The sequence below is a fragment of the Urocampus carinirostris genome, chromosome 4 (assembly GCF_059441175.1).
Source record: "Urocampus carinirostris isolate Australia breed hairy pipefish chromosome 4, RoL_Ucar_1.0, whole genome shotgun sequence".
Classification (NCBI taxonomy): Eukaryota; Metazoa; Chordata; class Actinopteri; order Syngnathiformes; family Syngnathidae; genus Urocampus; species Urocampus carinirostris.
The window spans coordinates 50,423,592-50,444,210 of NC_142352.1; the positions used below are offsets into that span (position 1 = coordinate 50,423,592).

At 41.8% G+C, this 20,619-nt stretch overlaps 1 protein-coding gene across 3 annotated transcripts in view; it reads right to left on the bottom strand.

Annotated features, from left to right (window-relative positions):
* cgref1 (cell growth regulator with EF-hand domain 1) overlaps positions 1-14,717 on the bottom strand; it is a 32,440-nt gene extending 17,723 nt beyond the window's left edge. For 2 of the 3 annotated variants that reach the window (XR_015850368.1, XM_088334821.1), the window contains exons 1-3: positions 14,651-14,717; positions 4,756-4,852; positions 2,048-2,122 (exon numbers count right to left, since the gene is read on the bottom strand). Coding sequence is in view for 2 of the 3 variants with exons in the window: in XM_088334821.1 (XP_088190947.1) it covers positions 2,048-2,122; positions 4,756-4,844 (164 nt within the window). In the remaining variant the exon portion in view is untranslated. Of the gene's footprint in view, positions 1-2,047; positions 3,411-3,480; positions 4,853-14,650 lie in introns of all 3 variants that reach the window. The other variant, XM_088334822.1, reaches the window with a different exon arrangement.
* Between the last annotated feature and the right edge of the window lie 5,902 nt (positions 14,718-20,619).

Below are 20,619 nucleotides of genomic sequence, written 5' to 3' on the forward strand. Positions count from 1 at the left end.
AGGTAGTTGTTTTATAAACTTGTAATATTTATTGCACCTCACTCGCATCAGATTTATCCTACTCTTGAAGTGCAACAAATATAAATATTAAACAATCAGCATGTACATAAATGCGCACAAAAACCTACGTGAACGTGCACGATAACCTATGTAAACACGCACGAAAAATTGTGTAAACAAGCACGAAAACATACATAAACATTCACAAAAAAGTACCTAAACATGCACAAAAACGTATGTAACCCCGCACAAAAACGTACACAAACACTCACAAAAAACGTACGTAAATACAAACAAAAAATGTTACGACCGGTACAAACAGTGGACCCAAATGAGCAACATTTCACATAACAATTTATTAAAGGATCGGGGGAATCTGACAGAGAGGAAAAAACAGAACGTATATAAACGCACACAAGAATGGAAATAAACGCACACAAGAACGGATATAAACGCATAAGAACGTACATGAACGCACACAAGAACGTACATAAACGTACACTAGAACATACATAATCGCACACAAGAATGTACATAAACGCACACAACAATGTACACAAATGCACACAAGAACGGAAATAAACGCACATGAACGTACATAATTGCACAAAAGAACGTACATAAATGCACACAAGGACGTACATGAACGTACATAAATGCACAAAAGAACGTACATAAATACACACAAGAACATATATAAACGCACACAAAAATGCACATCACGTGCCGCTTCCGTAACGGCGATTAAAAAAATCAGGGGCTTGCGTTTGGCGAATCCACAACGGTTTGGAGCAACGTCAATCATCCTGCCCTCCCAAACAGACTACGAGACTTGTCATGGATGGTGGCTCATGAAGTTCTCCCAGTCAGAGCTGTAATGCACCGCCGAGGAATGTCAGCGACTTCGACGTGCCCTCGACCTGGCTGTGGCGCCCAGGAGTCGGTGAGGCACCTTTTTTGTGAGTGCAGCGCTGCCAAGGTCTTGTGGACAATGGCCGAACAACTAGGAAAGTTCCCGGACTTGCCAGCAGGAGAGGTCCCTGATGCACAGTACGTGCTTTACGGGGTGAGTCGGTCGAGGAGGCATCGGAACGACTTTGCCAGGGACTGGCTCACTCTCGCCGCCATCAAGGACGCCATCTGGACCTCCAGAAACCTGCTGGTATGGAGGTGCAGGCAGATCCCCCCCGTGGCTGTGCTCCAAATGGCTGCAGATACCATACAATCTGCGAGCGGCGGGCCTAGGACGCAGCCATAAAGAAGACTCGTCTGTACCCACCCGGAGGGGGGAGCCGGAGCTACGCTGTGGGAGTCCCGGCAGCAACGGCCTGGGTTGTGGAACCCAGAAGGGAGAGGACCCACGCAGAAGGGAAAGGACCCACACAGAGGACTGGAAGAATGCTGCTTGGGAGGGTGGGATGGCAGAGCTATGCCCTTGCACAATAGTATTGCCTTTTACACGCTGGTTAACTACTGTTAAAAGAAAATAACTCTGAAATTGTTTAATTGATGTTGGAAATGTCAGGAAAAAATGTTAAAACGTCATATCGTCACGTCATATTGTCAAATATAAAAAAATTGTGAATATGCTTGATGGCTGTTTTGCTGCTGTTGGTGTCAGTGGATTTGTTCAGACCGAGGACAATCGACTTTGGCCTGGACGGATCTATTGACAATAACAAAGATGTTATATAATGAAATTGTGAATATGTTTGATTTTCGAGAAGGTTTGTTCAAACCTCACTTTGTGTTTGCTGTTAAAAACGTAATATTGGAATATAATATTGTGAATGTGCTTAATTACTGTTGAGATTGTCATGATTGTTTTCTGTTTTTAGTGTCAATAAATTTGTTCAAACCAAAAAAAAGATTACCCTGTTACTAAAACAATAATACTCTTATGTAACAGCGTTATTTTTAACGCCATTATTCCCAACACTGCTTATCAGTGTAGTACACATCGTCGTGGAAATACAGCAACTAAGGTCCACAATGACTAAACTACACGAGACTGTATTGACATACAACTTGTAGTTGTTGACATTACCTTCGCTCTTCTTCTCCCGAACCAAAAGGATTCGCCAGTACTTTGGAATTGAGGTGAGTGCTTTCTTGATCATCTCTTTGGAAAGATTTAAATTGTTGAAAGACACACATGAAAAATCACCCAATAATATTAAAAACTGTAAATACAACACAAATACACCACTTTTACACAATTTCACTACTACACGGATTTGCACCATGCATTGTCTTCTGCATTCTGATTGGCTGAACCAGGGGTCGGGAACCCATGACTCGGGTATATGACTCTTTTCATGAGTACATGAGGCTCTGAGGTAAAATTTAAATGTTGCACAATTCTCTGTGGCGTTCTTAAATTGGGTGATCCCCTTTTTGGTAGATGTGTGGCTAAAGCAGCACCAGAAGAACCTTGCTTCAGTCCATTCTATATAGGTTACATTCTCAACTACAGTTCACAGTCAGTGTCACACCAACATACCCCGTTTTGGCAGTACGTCTCTAAAAAATCCCTTGGAAGACCCCAAAACGCCAGCAAACAAATCACGACTTAAAAAGGGTGAAAAAATAAAGAAAAAAGGAAGAAAGTGGAAAAAAAGAAACAAAAAGAATACAGAAACAAAAGGAAAATGAGAGATAAAAGATTAAAAAAGAATAAACTTTACATTTTCAAACACAGTACCACTGAAAAACACAGAAAATCTAATTTATTTTTTTTATAAATCTACAAAAAAGCCAGGCCGCTGGAGAAAAGCATCAGGTGTGCAGGGAGACACCAACTTTGGTGTTCTGCAGCCAAAGTAACATCCGCTTTTGACCGTCCGTAATGGTAATAGTATTGTAACAGCGAAAAAAAGAACGAGTTAGATTTACCCGTTACTGAAAAAATAATGCTGCTACGTAACGCCTTTGTTTATAACAGAGTTGGTCCCGACACTGGCTCTCGCATTATTATTCTTAAAGAGTTTTGATCGATTCATCAAATATCACACAGTGAAAAAGAATGTGCGAAAGAATTAGCTTTTGTCTAGGGAGAGGGTTTGGTGGGTTTGTTGAATTTTGTCTTATAAGTTGAGACCCTCTCAAAAAAATAAGATCAAAATATTTTTGCTTTTATGGCTCTTTGGGTCAAAAAGGTTCCCGACCGCTGGGCTAAATAGTATCCACGCTTCTTTTCATTCTACAATAAGCTAGTGTACAGTTTCGCAAGATAGATCAATGGTCTGAAACCACTGGGCCATGCAGCGGTCACATCGGACTGAGGGGGAGGTCCGACGAATCTTCAAAGGGTTCGACACGGGATCCTCATCAGCCAATCCGACACGGACTTAGCCCGGAGAATGGGGTTAAAGCCTGTTCCCCTTCCAACACCAGTTCCTGCCCAAGCTCTGGACGCAAATTACAGAGCCAGTAAAAATGAGACTGTCCGGGAACCACCGCGAACGGATAAGTTTCCACCTGCTCCCTTCCCCAGGTCAACCGCTCGTCCTGGGACACCAGTGGCTGGTTCAGCACAACCCTCACGTCGACTGGCAGACGGGGGCGGTTCTGGAGTGGGGGCCTGCATGCCACCGTACCTGTCTGCACACAGCCTCTCATACTATCCGCTCTTTCATGATTACTGATGCGAGAGAGCACCATTGATGGCATAGGAAAGGTACTCGAACTGCAATGTAAAAAAATGTTACTGAACGTATGAAAAAGTGTAAAAACATAACAAAAAGTACCAAGAGGTACGAAAATACACAAAAATGAATGAAAAGTACTAGAAAGCCTCGGAATGTGTAGGACCTTCGCAAAGTTTTTTCATTTTCCAAATGCTGAACTTTTTGAGTTTTTTCTTTCCATTATGAAGGTTTTAGATCAAAGGATGATATAATAGTAGCCTGTAGTCTGTACATCCCTTTGAGACTCAAGGGAACACAAATAAACATGACTTGACTTGACGATACAGTAGATATTTGTAAAAAAAAAAAAAAACACTTATAAAGCATATTTGTTAAATAAATGCTTCAGCCTGTAAAACGTTCACAGATCAATTAACCATCTGGGTCGTAGGGGAACCACTTTCTGTGGTGTGTCTTTAGCCAGTACAGCCTAGCAGCACCCATCTGTATTTAATTGTATAATAATTGTAAAAAAATGTATGGGTTCTACTTCACAGATATTGATATTCATTTTATGGGGGTATCGTAAACCCGGCAAAATCAAGGGATTACTGCAGGGGTGTCAGAACTTCACCTTATCCCAGTGTTTGTTTTCAGTAAGCTTTTTGCAGCCGGCATGTTTCGTCTGGCAATGCCTCGTGTATTCTTTGAAAACAGCCACAGTTTTGGGGAAAATTAGGTTGACGCAGTTGTTTTGGATTTCGGTTAAAAATTACTTAATGTCGTGGAAGCTGCGGCTCTAACACTCAACTTTCCTTTTTTATTTACAGTCGCCATGTCGGAAATGGTATGGGCTAAAATTATCACAAAAAGCCAAGGCCAAAGGGCTACTGCCATCATCTGGTCAAATATTGATTTATTCAAATATTCATCTATTACAAATGTACTGTATACTGCGGTTAACATTACTGGTGGGCTACATTTTATTTATGACAGAGGCCGCCGGCCAGTAAAAATTTGATCACGGACTTTGGATCCACGGACTTTGGACATGGCTGCATTACTGCATAAAGCAATATTAATTAAAACCCAAATGATCTAAAATGAGCCAAAATATCTGGTTTACCTTTGAGGCGCAGTCTGTGAAAGATGAACCTGCAGGAACAGGGCCAGAACTAGGACTGAAGGGACCAGTATGTTCAGGTGTGTGGCCATGATCAAGCCTAAACAAACATGCTTGTGAGTCATGTTGTAGCGTGTTTATGTTTGAATTAAACAATGATGCAGCTACAACGCACTTTTTTCAAAGAGCACTCGTTAGCATGGGCGTAACTAGGCCTTTTGTGGGGGTGCGCAAATTCAACTCAAGCATCTCCAACAATTAGAGCATTTTAAAAACTTTATTTTCCTTAATAAAGGACAGAATAGGATAAATAGAATAAAAACACGAGCTAAAAGTAAAATAAAAGCAAAAATGTCAGCACCGCAGTGTCAGAAATTCTCCACAGCCTTGAAAAGGTTCAGTCCATTTGATTTTTAGCACCGCTCTCGCCTCCTTCTCCCGCTCCCCTTTCGCTCGGCTAGTGTCACTTGCTGCGGAATACGGGGAGGCTCTGGTGTATTACGGTGAGAGTATGGTATTATAAAATGAAAAGACTTTAGCAAAATATTTGAAATAAAATGTTATCATAATTGAATTTGACGTGTTTTTGTCACACAGCCGTTTGCGGCTGAATCACGGCTAAAATTTTGCGGTTTTTTTTTGCCCGTGGTTGCCCGCGATGGAAAATGCGCAAAATTGGCCAACCCGCTGTTCATCGGTGGTATGCCCGCAAAACAGACGCTGGCGACTGTTCCGCTTCCTCATCGCGTCATTTCTGCGTCATTTTCTCGTGTGGACCACGGGTATAAAAGCTCCCGAGCCGGTGTTGTGCCCAAATCCGACTCCTACGCATCCCAAACTACCCCCCCCCTCGCGCAAACGCGCATTCTGCTGCGATCGCTTTTGTTGGAAGCGTGCATTGACGTTGGTGACTTTTTCATCCGCGTTAACAAACGCATTTTGTAGAATACGATCGCACTTTATTGTTTAAATAAACGCGTTACATAGACTAGGATCTCCCAATTGTTATAATTAGCTCGCTTTATTGTTTTAATAAGCGTTTTATATAGAATACGATCGCTTTTGTTGGAAGCGCAGCAGAATGCGCGTTCACGCGAGGGGGGGAGGATTTTATATACGGTGTGCATTACCGTTCGATTACGTTCACAACAAAAACAAAGACAGAATGGTTTAAGTTGTATTACATTCCCAACAAATGCAAGACGAAGTGGTTTTGGTTATATGTTCGCCATTACATTCCCTAAAAGTGATATAAAAGTGAGATAAAACGAGGTAAAAGTGGTTGTAGTAGCGAGGGGATGCAAATCTCGGCAGGGATGTATTTCTCGGCATAACACCGGGCTGTAGAAATCATAACCGCTCAAGACACAGTACCGTGAAGATCAAGATTTCAAGCTATGGCACCGAAGAAGCCAATATGTCATTATTGTAATAGTTTTTCATTTAGATTTTATTATCTTGTTATGAAATGAAAATAAATGTCAAGAAATAAAAATGGATTAAGACGAGGTCACTACGGTGACGGGGATCCATGTTCACCCCTAGAAGTCTCGAGCACAACTGACTTGTGCTCGGCAAATCACGCTGTATATACGCGGAGAAAGGCGTTTGACCGTCACACGTGTAACACGCTAATTTCACGTAATAACACCGCGATACAGGCGCAGAACATGCTATTACCATGCTCCACCCACGATTACCCGCTGAAATTTCCCGTCCTACCCATGTGTAACCACGCCCTGGCCGCGGCCAGAGCACGTCGTTCCGCGTCATTTCCGCGTCATTACCTCGTGTGCCTCGTGTCCCCCTCAGTCCTTTAGCCCCAGAAGAAAGATTTAAAAGAAGCCAACAAAATTTATGACGCTTCAAAACGTAAACGTACATTAAAAGCATCGTGGAAGAGGAGTTCACGTGGCTTGTAGCGGACAACGCAATGCAAACATTGCATGAATGAAGATGAGTTAATACAGCTTCATACTGATGGCAGATGGAAAACAGCGATGTCATATACATGCAATAAATGTAATAAGTAGATTTATAATAAACTTAATTTTAAAGTGTTGTACTGTTATATATTCTGATTATCAATCCTTAATACTTAGCAACAATGTTTTTTTTTGCGATTAGTTGTCTTATTTTGTTTCAAGTTGTGAAACATGGGGCAGGCAACTTGATGGCTGAGCAGGCAACTTTTCAGAGTTGTCTGCCCTGTTGTCCGGTAACTTTTTGTCATGAGTTTCAGACACTGAGATTATTTTCACCCACCCTACAAATTTTTGAGGGAAGCCAAAGGCTATAAGTGTTTGATGTAAAAAGCTCCATTTCACCCTATCAAAAGCTTTTTGGGCGTCCAAACTCAGTAACATCGAGGGTTGGGCTTTATATTTTGTGCTCTAAATTATGTTCAATATTGTTTGCACCCTGTCTTCCCGGAATAAACCCTATTTGATCCGTTTCATTCTTCCCGCTATGAATTTCTGCATTCTTTTTGCCATTATGCTTGTAAGAATTTTTGAATTGTTACGCAGTAAATTAACTGGTCAATAGTAGCATTGGATCTTTTCCTTCTTTATGCAGGATTGTTATGATAGCTTCTGAACACGATTTGGGGGGGATCTCATAAATACTTTATGTAGTACTGGTGTTAATTCTTCCTTAAAGCTTTTGTAGAACACTCATGGGAATCCATCCATTTCTGGTGATTTATTTATTTTTAAGGTCTTTATTGTATCCTGTATTTCCTGTTTTGTAATGGGGCGAATAATTTCGAATGTATTCCCTCCTCATAAAGTTGGTAAATGTACTTTTTCCAATAAGTTTCGTGCCGCGCAGTTATCCAAACAATTTTCTAAGTCATTGTAAAAATCTTTATAATAATCTGCAAACGTTTCTGATATACCTTTGTGTTTTCCTAAACATTGTTTAGAAATAGGATGTTTTATTAGTGAAATAGTTCTATCTGTTTGGGCTTTTCTAAGTTGGACGGCTAATAACCGACTGGCCCTATGCCCATTTAATAATATCCCTGATTCGTAAAACGCAAAGCCCCTTCTGCCTTATTTGTTAGAAGTTCATCTAATGCATTCTTTTATGTTCTGCTTCTACTTCATAATCTTATCCTCCAATTCTTTTTGATTATTTAATCGGGCTCATTTAAATCGAGAAGATCTTTCAATTACTTTTCCACTTAATACAGATTTCCATCCCTCCCATAATATTGATGGAGAAACCTCCCCATTGTCATTGATTTGAAAATATTCCATTATACACTGCTTTATTTCCGATTCCACATTTTTATCTGATAGAAGAGACACATTCATCCTCCAATACCTAAAATGTGGTTAATTGTCCAAAATTAATTAAAGTAATTGCAGCATGGTCACCTATAGTCATATTTTCTATACCACACTCCACTACTATATGCATACGTTGTCTTGAAATGTTAAAGAAATAAATCCTTGAATAGCTCCCATGAAGTTTCGAATAGAAAATATATTCTTTAGTTGGGGGTTGGTGTCTCTCCAATGATCTATAAGACCCAATTCGTTAGTTACGCTATTAAAAACCTCTTTGTACATGGTCCATGTTCTGATGGGTACCTTTCCACTTTGCCAATTTATTGTTTTTAATGTAAAATATAGGCTAAAACTAAAACACATTCAACAGGTTTCAAAATGTATTTATTTTTATATCAGCTTCTTATTTTTAATAAAAAAAATGTTACAATAATAATACATATTATTTTATCCAATTTATTTTGCTTTCTTTTTAAGCATATTCTGTATTTTTCACATGTGACATGGTATATTATATTAATGGAGTACTGAAACCTTAAAAAGCTGGTATCAGCACTGATATCAATAATTGTGATCAGTGTTTGCCCAGCCCTAAATGAATGTTTTTCTTTAGCTTAATAAAAATACCTGACACAAAAAGAGCCATAGTCAACATGTTCCAAACTGTATTTATTTGGATGAAGTAGAATAGAACTTATTATTTATATTTTTGTTACAAGTGTTGCACAACCTAGATAAAAAGTGCCATCCTGATGGTGTTAGACCATTTACATTATAAAATACCACAGTAAAGATAATAAATTAAGGGTAATAATATAATTATAAGTAATACAAAAAATACATTTAAAAAGAAGAACCGCCCACTTATCCCTTGCCATGATTGAAAATTCCCGTTCAAGCATTTTCTAGTCGACATGTATTTATATGTGGTAGAATCTAGTGTAGTTTTGCAGCACATTTTATTAGTTTTTATTTTCCTCTTTATATAAGTTTTTGGAAAAAAAAATTATTCTTCATGCGTGACTTGGTATATTATTTTGATAAAGTGTTGAAAATGAGGAGGTACTTAATTGAAATCTACTTTAAAAAAAGTTTATAAGGTAAAATACAGGCGATTTTAGGTTCAAAGCTCTGGGGATGCTGAGCACCCAGAGTGTCTGGCTGGTTAAAACTTAGGGCCCGGTTACACAGCCGTTTGCGGCTGAATCACGGCCAGAAATTTCTGCCTGTGAGGCGGACGCTATTGGACGCTTTGAGATCGCCATACAGACGAGATACAGAAGTGCTTAACACGCGGTCGGAAATTCGCGCGCGGGTGGCAGCGCGAAAAAGTTTTGCGCTGCTCAATTCTTTAGAGCGCGGGTACACAGCCTTTCACGGGCGTATCGAGGCTGAACCACGGCCAGAAATTTCTAGCCGTGAAGCAGACGCTGTTGGGCGCTGTTGGACGCTTTGAGACCGCCATATAGACAAGATACAGCAGTGCTTTACTCGCGGTCGGAAATTCACACGCGGTTGGCCGCGCGAAAAAGTTTTGAGCTGCTCAAAACTTTGAGCACGTGTTAACCGCGGGCGGCACACGAGGTAATGACGCGGAAATGATGCGGAACGACGTGCTCTGGCCGCGGCCAGGGCGTGGTTACACATGGGTAGGACGGGAAATTTCAGCGGGTAATCGTGGGTGGAGCATGGTAATAGCATGTTCTGCGCCTGTATCGCGGTGTTATTACGTGAAATTAGCGTGTTACGCGTGTGACGGTCAAACGCCTTTCTGCGCGTATATTCAGCGCGATTTGCCGAGCACACATCAGTTGTGCTCGAGACGTCAAGGGGGTGAACATGGATCCCCGTCAGCGTAGTGACCTCGTCTTAATCCATTTTTATTTCTTGACATTTATTTTCATTTCATAACAAGATAATAAAATCAAAATGAAAAACTATTACAATAATAACATATTGGCTTCTTCGGTGCCATAGCTTGAAATCTTGATCTCACGGGACTGTGTCTTCAGCGGTTATGATTTCTACAGCCCGGTGTTATGCCGAGAAATACATCCCTGCCGAGATTTGCATCCCCTCGCTACTACAACCACTTTTACCTCGTTTTATCTCACTTTTATATCACTTTTAGGGAATGTAATGGCGAACATATAACCAAAACCACTTCGTCTTGCATTTGTTGGGAATGTAATACAACTTAAACCATTCCGTCTTTGTTTTTGTTGTGAACGTAATCGAACGGTAATGCACACCGTATATAAATCCTCCCCCCTTCGCGTGAACGCGCATTCTGCTGTGCTTCCAACAAAAGCGATCGTATTCTATATAAAACGCTTATTAAAACAATAAAGCGAGCCAATTATAACAATTGGGAGATCCTAGTCTATATAACGCGTTTATTTAAACAATAAAGTGCGATCGTATTCTACAAAATGCGTTTGTTAACGCAGATGAAAAAGTCACCAACGTCAATGCACGCTTCCAACAAAAGCGATCGCAGCAGAATGCGCGTTCACGCGAGGGGGGGTTGCGTAGGAGTCGGATTTGGGCACAACACCGGCTCGGGAGCTTTTATACCCGTGGTCCACACGAGAAAATGACGCGGAAATGACGCGATGAGGAAGCGGAACAGTCGCCGGCGTCTGTTTTGCGGGCATACCACCGATGAACAGCGGGTTGGCCAATTTTGCGCATTTTCCATCGCGGGCAACAACGGGCAAAAAAAAAACGCAAAATTTTAGCCGTGATTCAGCCGCAAACGGCTGTGTGACCGGCCCCTAAGCCTTATTGTAAGGGTAGAAGGAGTAGACTATTATTTCTGTTTCAGGCTCTTCCTATTCTGATTCCGGCATCCACATTTAAAGTTTTAAATAAATTGATATCAAAATTCTTTTGGCAAAATAAGAAACCGAGAATTAAAGTGGTTGCAAAACTATTTGGCCCCCTTGAACTTTGTGACCTTTTGCCACATCAGACTTCAAACATAAAGATATAAAACTGTAATTTCTTGTGAAGCATCAACAATAAGTGTGACACAATCATGAAGTGGAACACACTTTATTGGATATTTTAAACTTTTTTAACAAATAAAAAACAAAAAAGTGGGTGTGCAAAATTATTCAGCCCCATTGAGTTAATACTTTGTAGCGCCACCTTTTGCTGCGATTACAGCGTCATACGATTTAATCGGGGTATGGCTCTATCAGTTTTGCGCATCAATAAACTGATATTTTTGCCCATTCCTCCTTGCAAAACAGCTCGAGCTCAGTGAGGTTGGATGAAAAGGTGAACAGCAGTTTTCAGTTCTTTCCACAGATTCTCAATTGGATTGAGGTCTGGACTTTGACTTGGCCATTCTAACATCTTGATATGTTTTTGGTGAACCATTCCATTGTAGCTTTTGCTTTATGTTTGGGATAATTGTCATGTTGGAAGACAAATCTCTGTCCCAGTCTCAGGTCTTTTGCAGACTCCATCAGGTTTTCTTCCAGAATGGTCCTGTTTTTGGCTCCATCCATCTCCCCATCAATTTTAACCATATTCCCTGTCCCTGCTGAAGAAAAGCATGATGCTGCCACCACCATGTTTGACTGTGGGAGGTGTGTTAAGGGTGATGAGCTGTGCTGCTTTGACGCCAAACATAACGTCTCGCATTGCTGCCAAAAAGTTCAATTTTGGTCTCATCTGACCAGAGCACCTTCTTCCACGTGTTTGGTGTGTCTCTCAGGTGGCTCGAGCCAAACTTTAAACGTCACTTTTTATGGATATCTTTTAAGAAATGGCTTCCTTCTTGCCGCTCTTCCATAAAGGCCAGATTTGTGCAGTATACAAATGATTATTGTCCTATGGACAGATTCTCCCACCTCAGCTGTATACCTCTACAGTTCATCCAGAGTGATCATGGGCCTCTTGGTTGCATCTCTGATCAGTTTTCTCCTTTGGCCGCTTCGTACGCGAAGTTGCAGGGTTTCAGATAAAAAATGAGCCGACAGTTTACCAAGAAAGCGCGAACCTGGGCAGGATCGCCACAGAATTTCTCCGGTGCGCACACTCGCAGTTCTGCCGTTCCGATTGCGTGGGGGGTTGAGAGCGGCATGTCCGGAGAATGCGGTTGTATGCTCGGGGGCGGATTACCGGGAGGCGGAGCCGATAACGTCAGTTGTCTTGACAGTATCTCCGACATTTTTGCTACTTGCTGGTGTTGTTGTTTGAGGAGGTGTTGCTGTCGCTGTATTTGTTGGAGAAGGGTAGCAACGTCACTCGTTACTTGTTGGACCGTGCCCTCGGCCCATTGCAAGCGCTGCAAGGCGGAAGGAGGCTCTGAGCTGCCTCGATCACCGCTCTGAGAAACGTTCGCTGTATCCATTTCTGGTCTGCAACCCTGCAACTTCGCGTCCGAAGCGGCCAAAGTCACCATTAACCATTTGTCCGGAAGAGCCCGACTCTGGGGAAGGGCCGAATTCGAGCGAGGTTCAGAGGCGTGTTTCTCATTCGATTTCCTGGCCCAGGAGTGTCGTGATTGCCTAAGTGGAGCCACCTGGGGTAATCGTTTGGCGCGCTGGAGCGCGCTTCCTGATTGGATGGTGTTCCCCACTTCAGCTGTCAGCATCCAGAGATGGACGTTCGAGTGTACTCCTCGTATCTCTGTGTGTGACTCCAGATTACAAGGTACCCACGACTTATCTTGCCTGATTCATGCCTGCCTCTCGTTGTTTGACCTATTTCCGACCTACTCTCCCGCCCCGGCCATCGACTTACCTGCTACGCTGCACCTTACGTCTTCCGTCACTGAGCTGCCGTTCTGCCCGAAGAGGCTTTCGACCAACAAGCGCCGACGTCCCAAGCCTGCTCCAACGATCCTTTCTAATAAAAACTCTGAAACTAACGCTATTGGATCCGAGAGTCTGTTTTGGTTCATGACAAGGAGATCTTAAAGGTATTCTGTCACAAGCCAGAAACGGAGACAGGACCCATTAGCGTTCGTTTACTCAGTTTTATTGATGAAGAGAAAGAGCAGTGCTTGCTTCCACGATCCGATGATCGACGGACACGGGTAGCAGGTGGTAGGAACGCGGAAGTGGCACTTCCGTGTCGAGCGAGGATAACCGTAGGCAGCAGGGATACTGGTCGATAGCTGAAACGGGAGAGCAAGGGGGGTATCGAGTCCAGAAAATAGGTCGGCAATAGGTATCAGGCAGGAAACAGGGCAAAACAGGTCGATGGTCGGGATGGAAGAGCAGAGTAGGAACGGGTCCAGAAACAAGTCGGCAACAGGTATCAGGCAAAAGAAAACAGGGCAGGAAAATGTCGGAAGGTATGGAGCTTGCCTAGCTGGGAGCACAAGTTCGCAAACGGTCTGACAGCTTCCTCTTGGAAGCCGGGGGTTTAAAAAGAGTCTTTGAACCAATCAGCGCTCAGGGCTGTTGGTGCCAATTGGGCAGTCACAGGTGCCCTGAATCAGCAATCATGACAAGGGCAGGAAAATACTAAAGAAATATTACACAGATATTAGTATGGAAATACTTCAAAAATAATTCTACAGAAAGACTACAAAAAATACTACAGATATAATACAAAGATTCTACTACGGAAATTGTACAAAAAATAGTGTAGAAATACTGCAAAAATACTATGAAAAAATGAGTACAGTAATACAACAAAATACAGAAAAGCTACAAAAATGTGACTGCAAAAATACTAAAAAAAACAATCAAAAACAACATCAATCCATTAGAGGCACCGCTAATCCTCAGTAGGGTCGCAGGGGTGCTGGAGCCCATCCCAGCTATCTTCGGGCAGTGGGCATATCGATAGCAGTGCTAGAATCTAACGGACTGAACCATTTCAAGGCATCTGAGTATTTCTGACACTGCGTTGTTCATATTATTGTTTGTTTACTTTTTTTTTTTTTTTTTAGAAAATTATCAAACGTTTTCCATAATATTTATGCCTATCCTGTCCTTTATTAAGCGAAGGAGAGTTAAAAATGCAATAATTTGGGGGGGGGGTGCTTGGGTTATAACGGGCTAGTAAAGCCCATGGTGTATCATTTAACAAAATTAAAATATTATTTATTATTTATTTTGAACAAAGGAGGTTTTGAACTTCTTCACAGACTGATCTTCAGTACAACATAGTGTGAAAACACACTACAGTACAGAGAAAAGTTCCATGACAGTTATATAAAGCTCAACTATGCATTTTTTCAACTATTTCAGCTTCTTCTAAAAAGACAATGAAGAGTTTCCTAAAAGGACAGTTACCCTTTTGTCGGAGAGTTATGGGACAAAAATTAGCAAGAGCTTTATTATCAAAATGCTGCACTGTTATTATATTTGAATGATAAACGACTGTGTTCCAAATCTCACAAATGTCAAAAATATCACCTAGTGTGAAAGCCACGCGAGAGATAAAAAAAATATTTGAAAAACATAATGCACGTCATAACGGGAAACACGTGGTAATAAAGAGCACCAGTGCAAATGCACGACACTTTATGGAAAATGTGCATAGTCACGTACGTGCCAGGCAGGATGAAGTGAGTACACAGAAAGGTAAACTGTAAAATATTTTATTATTCAGGGGATGTTGTGTTCTCTTACCAGTAGTGGCGCCGCCTCCTCTTGATGCAAGTGCGCGAACGCGCCGCAGCTTCTGCTTTGCGTCAGATGCGCGATCCCAACTACCAGCGAATGGAAAGTGTGTTCTGGGCCACGTGGAAGATTCCTGCACGCATGCCCACAGTCAGCGTGTCGCGGCCACGTCCGCAGCGACATCCAGCTTTAATTATTTATTTTCCTTGCACACGTGAAAAGAAAGGATCTGCCCCAAAACCTTTAAAAGTATTGTACAGTAGCACGTTAAAGGGGCACTGTGTGATACAATGGGTGCAACCAACCCGATTTCTGGGTTGCTCAAGCACCCCATAAATTGTAGTATTATAGAATTTTAAAAACACATTTCCCTTAATAATTGACAGGTTTGTCACGTGTTGCCGGAAAGATCCAAATGCAGGACACAAGGAGACGGGAAAAGGGATGTGATAAAACCCAAACAGTTCATTAAAACAGCAAAAAAAGCATCATGAATTCACTAAATTATGGAGATGAACCCTTGTTTATGTGTGAACCACTGGTACATCCAACATTGCATTTCACACAACTCGATTTTCACAACATGTCGTAGAGCTAGACTTCACTATTTTAAACAATTGCAGCGGAACTCATTCACAAAACAATAGCATCCTCCAGTGGTAAACAACTACATGACATTCAAATCCCACCACAACTCCCCTCTTTCTGGGAAAGTCAAACCAATGTCAAAAAATTATCAGCAAATAATTGGATGATGTAACAATGATTTTTGCTGGAGTTTTCCAAATCTTCTCCCCGTCTTGTTTGTCGTTAATGTGATGGCCAGGCTGCAATTCAGGCAGAGGTGTGGGGAGTGCTGCCTGTTATAAATAAATCGGTACCCAGCCTTGTAGTCTTACTGCTTGGTGGTCAACTGTGGTCAGGCTCAGATGTTGTTGCAGCAAAGGAACAGTTGTTCTGATTTCACATCCAATCATCAGCTCAAGTGGGCTTTGTCCTATTGCTTCCATAGGTGTGGCTCTGTAGCTCACCAAGGCAAGTTGTGGGTCTGGTTGTCGAAGAAATCTTTTCGATTTGCAAAAACTCCTCTCAGTTGCTCATGTGGATTGACGATGGTGAGGACTAGATATTACGCGCTCAAAGTTGAACTCCTCACTGAATCCGCAAAATTTTGATGAAGCAAACTGAGGACCATTGTCAGTAATAATATACATTGGTGCATGCATCTATTTGGAATGGAACAGTGGTGCCATTAGTTATCAAACGTTTTAGCCACTTTTCATCATGACATTCACTGAAATTTTCCACTGCACCAAACACCAGATGGGTAACAACTTATAGCTAACTTTGAGATTTCTGGGTAGCACTAGTAATAGTATGTCACGACCAAATATTGTTTACAGTCCAGTACAATTTAACCGGAAACTATCTTCTGCCAAGGTCCAAGTGGCAATTTTGTTGTGTTGAGTGTTTTTTTTTCTCTGAAATGGTTTATTTTTGATGCAAAACACACATTTAGTTATGTCGTGATTGCCAATCTGGTGCACCTGCGGCAGCTTGATTGGCGCCAACAGCCCGGACAGCTGATTGGTGGACACTCTCTTTTTATACCCCCGGCTTCCTCTCAGTCTTTGTCAGATCGTTGCGAGCTGTTGTATTCCACTTAGTGAGCACTCCCGTCCAACTCCGTTCCTGCTGAACCTTTCGCCTGTCTGATCTTTGTTTTTGACCGGTTTCTGGACCTGACTACGCCCGTTCTGCCTGCCCCTGTTACCTGACCCGTTTTGCTTAGTTATCTGCCTGCCTCCTGCCTACGACCCCGATTACGAACTCGACATCGCCTCTGATCTCCAGCCCCGGCCAAACGACTTACCATTCCCGCCTGTCTTCGTCCGACACGGAAGTGTCGTTCCCGCCTCGCTCGCTCCAGTTTTCCATCAGTCCTCGGATCAAGCAAGCAAGCCTTACTCTCCCTCTCTTTTCAATAAAAACTGAGAAAAGTATGCTATTGAGTCCTGTGTCCGTTCTGGTCTGTGACAAGTTACAATTTCAGCAATGTCTCGGCTGATACCAGGCTACCACACTGTCATGTTTGCTGTTTTGTAAGTCCCTTATGACCTGTGTGTATTTTTGAGAATACATCTTTTTGCATTACATGTGGAATCACAATGCGGTTGTTGTTGTTGTTGTTGTTGAGTCACTCAAGGCACCTAAGGTAATCCTTAGTAGCGCTAGACTCGCCCGTGGGAGACTCCGTAGTTCTCCGAAGGAGAGGGGGCTGCGACTGTCCTGTGCTGCCAGGGCTGACGGGGTGTGACCCAAGCAAACCAAGCAGACGAAGCCTCTAACGTCCTTAGTACGTTCGGACAGGCCGGTGCATGATTTATGGAAGCCCCGTGGGCAGGTAGTACAGGTGATTGGGGTGTGGTCGCAGCGAATGGTTCGAAAGCACCACTGGCATTTGGACTGGGGGCCAGGGTTGCTCTCGAAGTCGCCCGCCCTAAGAAGAACAGAGAGAGGAGAGTAGAAGAGAGAGAAAGAGAGGGACAGATAGAAAGAGAGAAAGACAGACAGAGTAAAATGCAAAAAGGGGGAAAGGAGAGTGAGAGAGGTGACGAGAAGGGAACTGAAGAAGGAGGTCTGAGAGAAGCTTAAAATCTAGGTGCTTTTCAAGTCAATGAATACTCCCCAAAGCGCTTTACAATGTGCTTCACACTTACCCATTCACACACAAAACAAAAATGTGAGCTACGCAGCAAATGATTCAGTACATTTGATTTCTGGCACCACCCTCACCCCCCTCCTCGTGTCACTTGCGGCATAGCGTCGGAGTCTGTGGGCAGAGAGAGTCTGTTGAGGCTCCAGTGTATTACGTTGAGAGAAGAGCTGGCCCAAGGCATAAGTGATCTGAGTGGCTGCTTAAGGGCCCTCGACCACAAGACCTGTATGTGTATGTGTAAGTGTACTGTATTAGAAATAAATGAGTAAAAACTGGGCATAGCCTGCAAGTGTTTCTGGTAACCACTAAGTATAATTTTATGTTCAAGCCAAATCAAATCTAGTTTATTTGTTAAGCATTAATCACAAATATAGCGTCAAAGGGCTGTACAGCCCACAAACTACCGTATTTTCCGCACTATAGGGCGCACCGGGTTATAGGGCGCACCCCCAAAAAATAGTTTTTGGTCCTATATCTTCCATAGATAAGGCGCACCGGATTATAAGGCGCTACAATGGGAACGTCGACAAAACAGTCAGATGATTCAGTCAAACTGATTACCCCCTTAACATTCCCAAAGCTTGCAAAGAAGCAAATACGTGTCGTAGACACGTGCGGATGCGGTGTCCGTACGATGTCACTCAAATGCATCGTTTCAAATATCATTCGGAAGGTTAAAGTCTTGGGATTCAAGAAATGCCAACCATTCCTTAGTTTCTATTTTCTTTTTCGCTCGCAACTTTACTGTGCATATGACAATAAACACTTGGAATTGAGTTTAATTCACTCAACTCATCACAGTAACATCAAGATCATTCTAAAACAAGATACCGGGAAAATATAAGGCCGCATAGCTCACCTAAGTTCTCACGTTCAATGATGATACGCAATGATGGTCTTCTTACAACCGTGAGTGTAGTAAATCCAGGAGAGTAAAATATTTACAAATACAGACTAATGAAACATGTTTCTTTATGGCGTAGTTTAGCAAGCTTGCTATTCACAGTCATCTTTTTGGCCAATTGGAGGCTTTGCTTTGGCCCTCTAGCCTATCCGAGGCTCCGAATAACTTCAGCCAATAGCGATCGATTTAACTGATGATTGACACATCTTTTTCGGCCAATTGCAGGGTTTGTTTTGGCCCACTAGAGTATCCGAGGCTCCGAATAACTTCAGCAAATAGCGATCGATTTAACTGATGAATGACACATCTTTTTTGGCCAATTGCAGGGTTTGTTTTGGCCCTCTAGCCTATCCGAGGCTCCGAATAACTTCAGCCAATAGCGATCGATTCAAATGATGATTGACACATTGGTTAGCCAATGAAACGCCGGTATATAAATCCCAGCATACACCGCGGACTACTCCACGTTCGGGGGAAAATCGAGTCGGAGGCTGTTGCGTAAGTTGCGAGACCTTGCGACTTAATATTGAGCCATATATAAGGCGCACTGTATTATAAGGCGCATGGTCAGCTTTTGGGTGTGCCTTATAGTGCGGAAAATACGGTACTAATACACCACCCCCTGATCTAAAACCTACATATAATATATGTATTAACAGAATATCCGGTAAACAGATTCCTGTGGTCAACATCATTCATAACCACCAAGCTATTAGCTATAAGTGTGTTTTAAGTCCAGGTTAATAATTAATAATAATAAGCCAAATTACACTATTCTTTTCCTAAAAGATTTGCCAACAAGTCCCAATTGCAATAGAACTTATTAAAAAAAAATTCTCTACCTTCCGGCCTGACACTGAACTGAAGATTATATTATTAAGTTATTAATTGTTACCTTTATGTTTCTTTTTACATTTTTTTTCGTGGCACTGCGGATGAGTGGTTAGCGCGCCAGCCCCACGGTGCGGAGGCCCAAGGCTCAATTTCAGCTACCGGCCTCCCTGTGTGAAGTTTGCATGTTTTCCTTGTGCCTGCGTGGGTTTGCACCAGATATTCTCCTTTCCTTCCACAATCAAAAAACATGCACAAATAGGAAGTCCTAAACATTGTTGAATGATCCTAAATCAATTTAAGTGAAATTATATTTTAACCAGCCAGGCACTGTGGGTGCTCAACACCCCAAAGCTTTGAACCTTAAATCGTGCCTGTGTGATACTGTAATTGACAATGAGATGTTGCTGTAATGTGTAATGCAACCAAAAACAAGTGCTACAAAGCACAAGGAAGAATACAAACTATGTGCCCAGACTGTATTGGGTGCTGTCTGGGCCAAAGTTCTGGATTGGCTCTATCTTGTACCTGAAACGCTCTCATACATAAGAGTTAAAGAAAACACATGTCAAAAGCTCACACGCACATTGGCCAAATGCTTTCAGACACGCTAAACAAAGGTTACTATTATTATACACTAATCAAACAAACTCAAGCTTTTGAGATGTGTTTACTTTCACTCTGAGCATTTCAGGTGCAAGCGTGAGAGTCAATCCTGAATTATGGCCCAGACGGCATCCCAGGGGCGTTACCAGAGGGGGGCAGGGGTGGGCAGTCCACACCCACAGATTTGGTCTGCCTACCCAATGAAGAGTGGATGTAGGGAAAAATAAAACATAAGAAGAAGAAAAAAGGGGAAAATGAAGAACTAAAGAAGAAAAAAGAAGAAAAAAAGAAGAAAATTAGTAAAAAGCAAAGGAAAAAATAAACAAAAGAGAAGAAAAAATAAATAAAGGAATAAAATTAGGAAAAAAGGGGAAAAAAGACAGATTTGGGCAAGAAGGGGACAGTCCTTGATCAGTATATTACTAATATTAATGTAAATTACGCACAAAATGAATTAATGATTTTTTTGGGGGGTAATGAAATCTATCATTCTACCAAATTATAATGGCACTCTCCAGTGAACTTTTACCTCATTAAAACTTCGAACCTTTTTATACTAAATAACTTTAAAGTCAACTGGAATCCCAGGGTGAAGAAAACTGAATGTCAATTTGTATTATTTTCAGTGCAACAAATAAAATACAAAGTACAAGAATAATTTCAAACAATTTCTTTTTTAAAAAGGCTTCATCATAAAACACATCTCTGAAAAACAGTGAAAACCTAAAAAAAAGTATTTACAAATCTAAAAAAACCCCTGTTAAAATACAAAACACTTTTAACCTTTCAAATACTCAACAAAATAAAAGTCATCAACACAGAATCCCTGGAGAAAACCCTTATTGACCAAATGTAACGGGACACAGGTGGATGGTCTAGCTCCAGCTAGTGTTACACATTTGTTTTATATATTTTTAG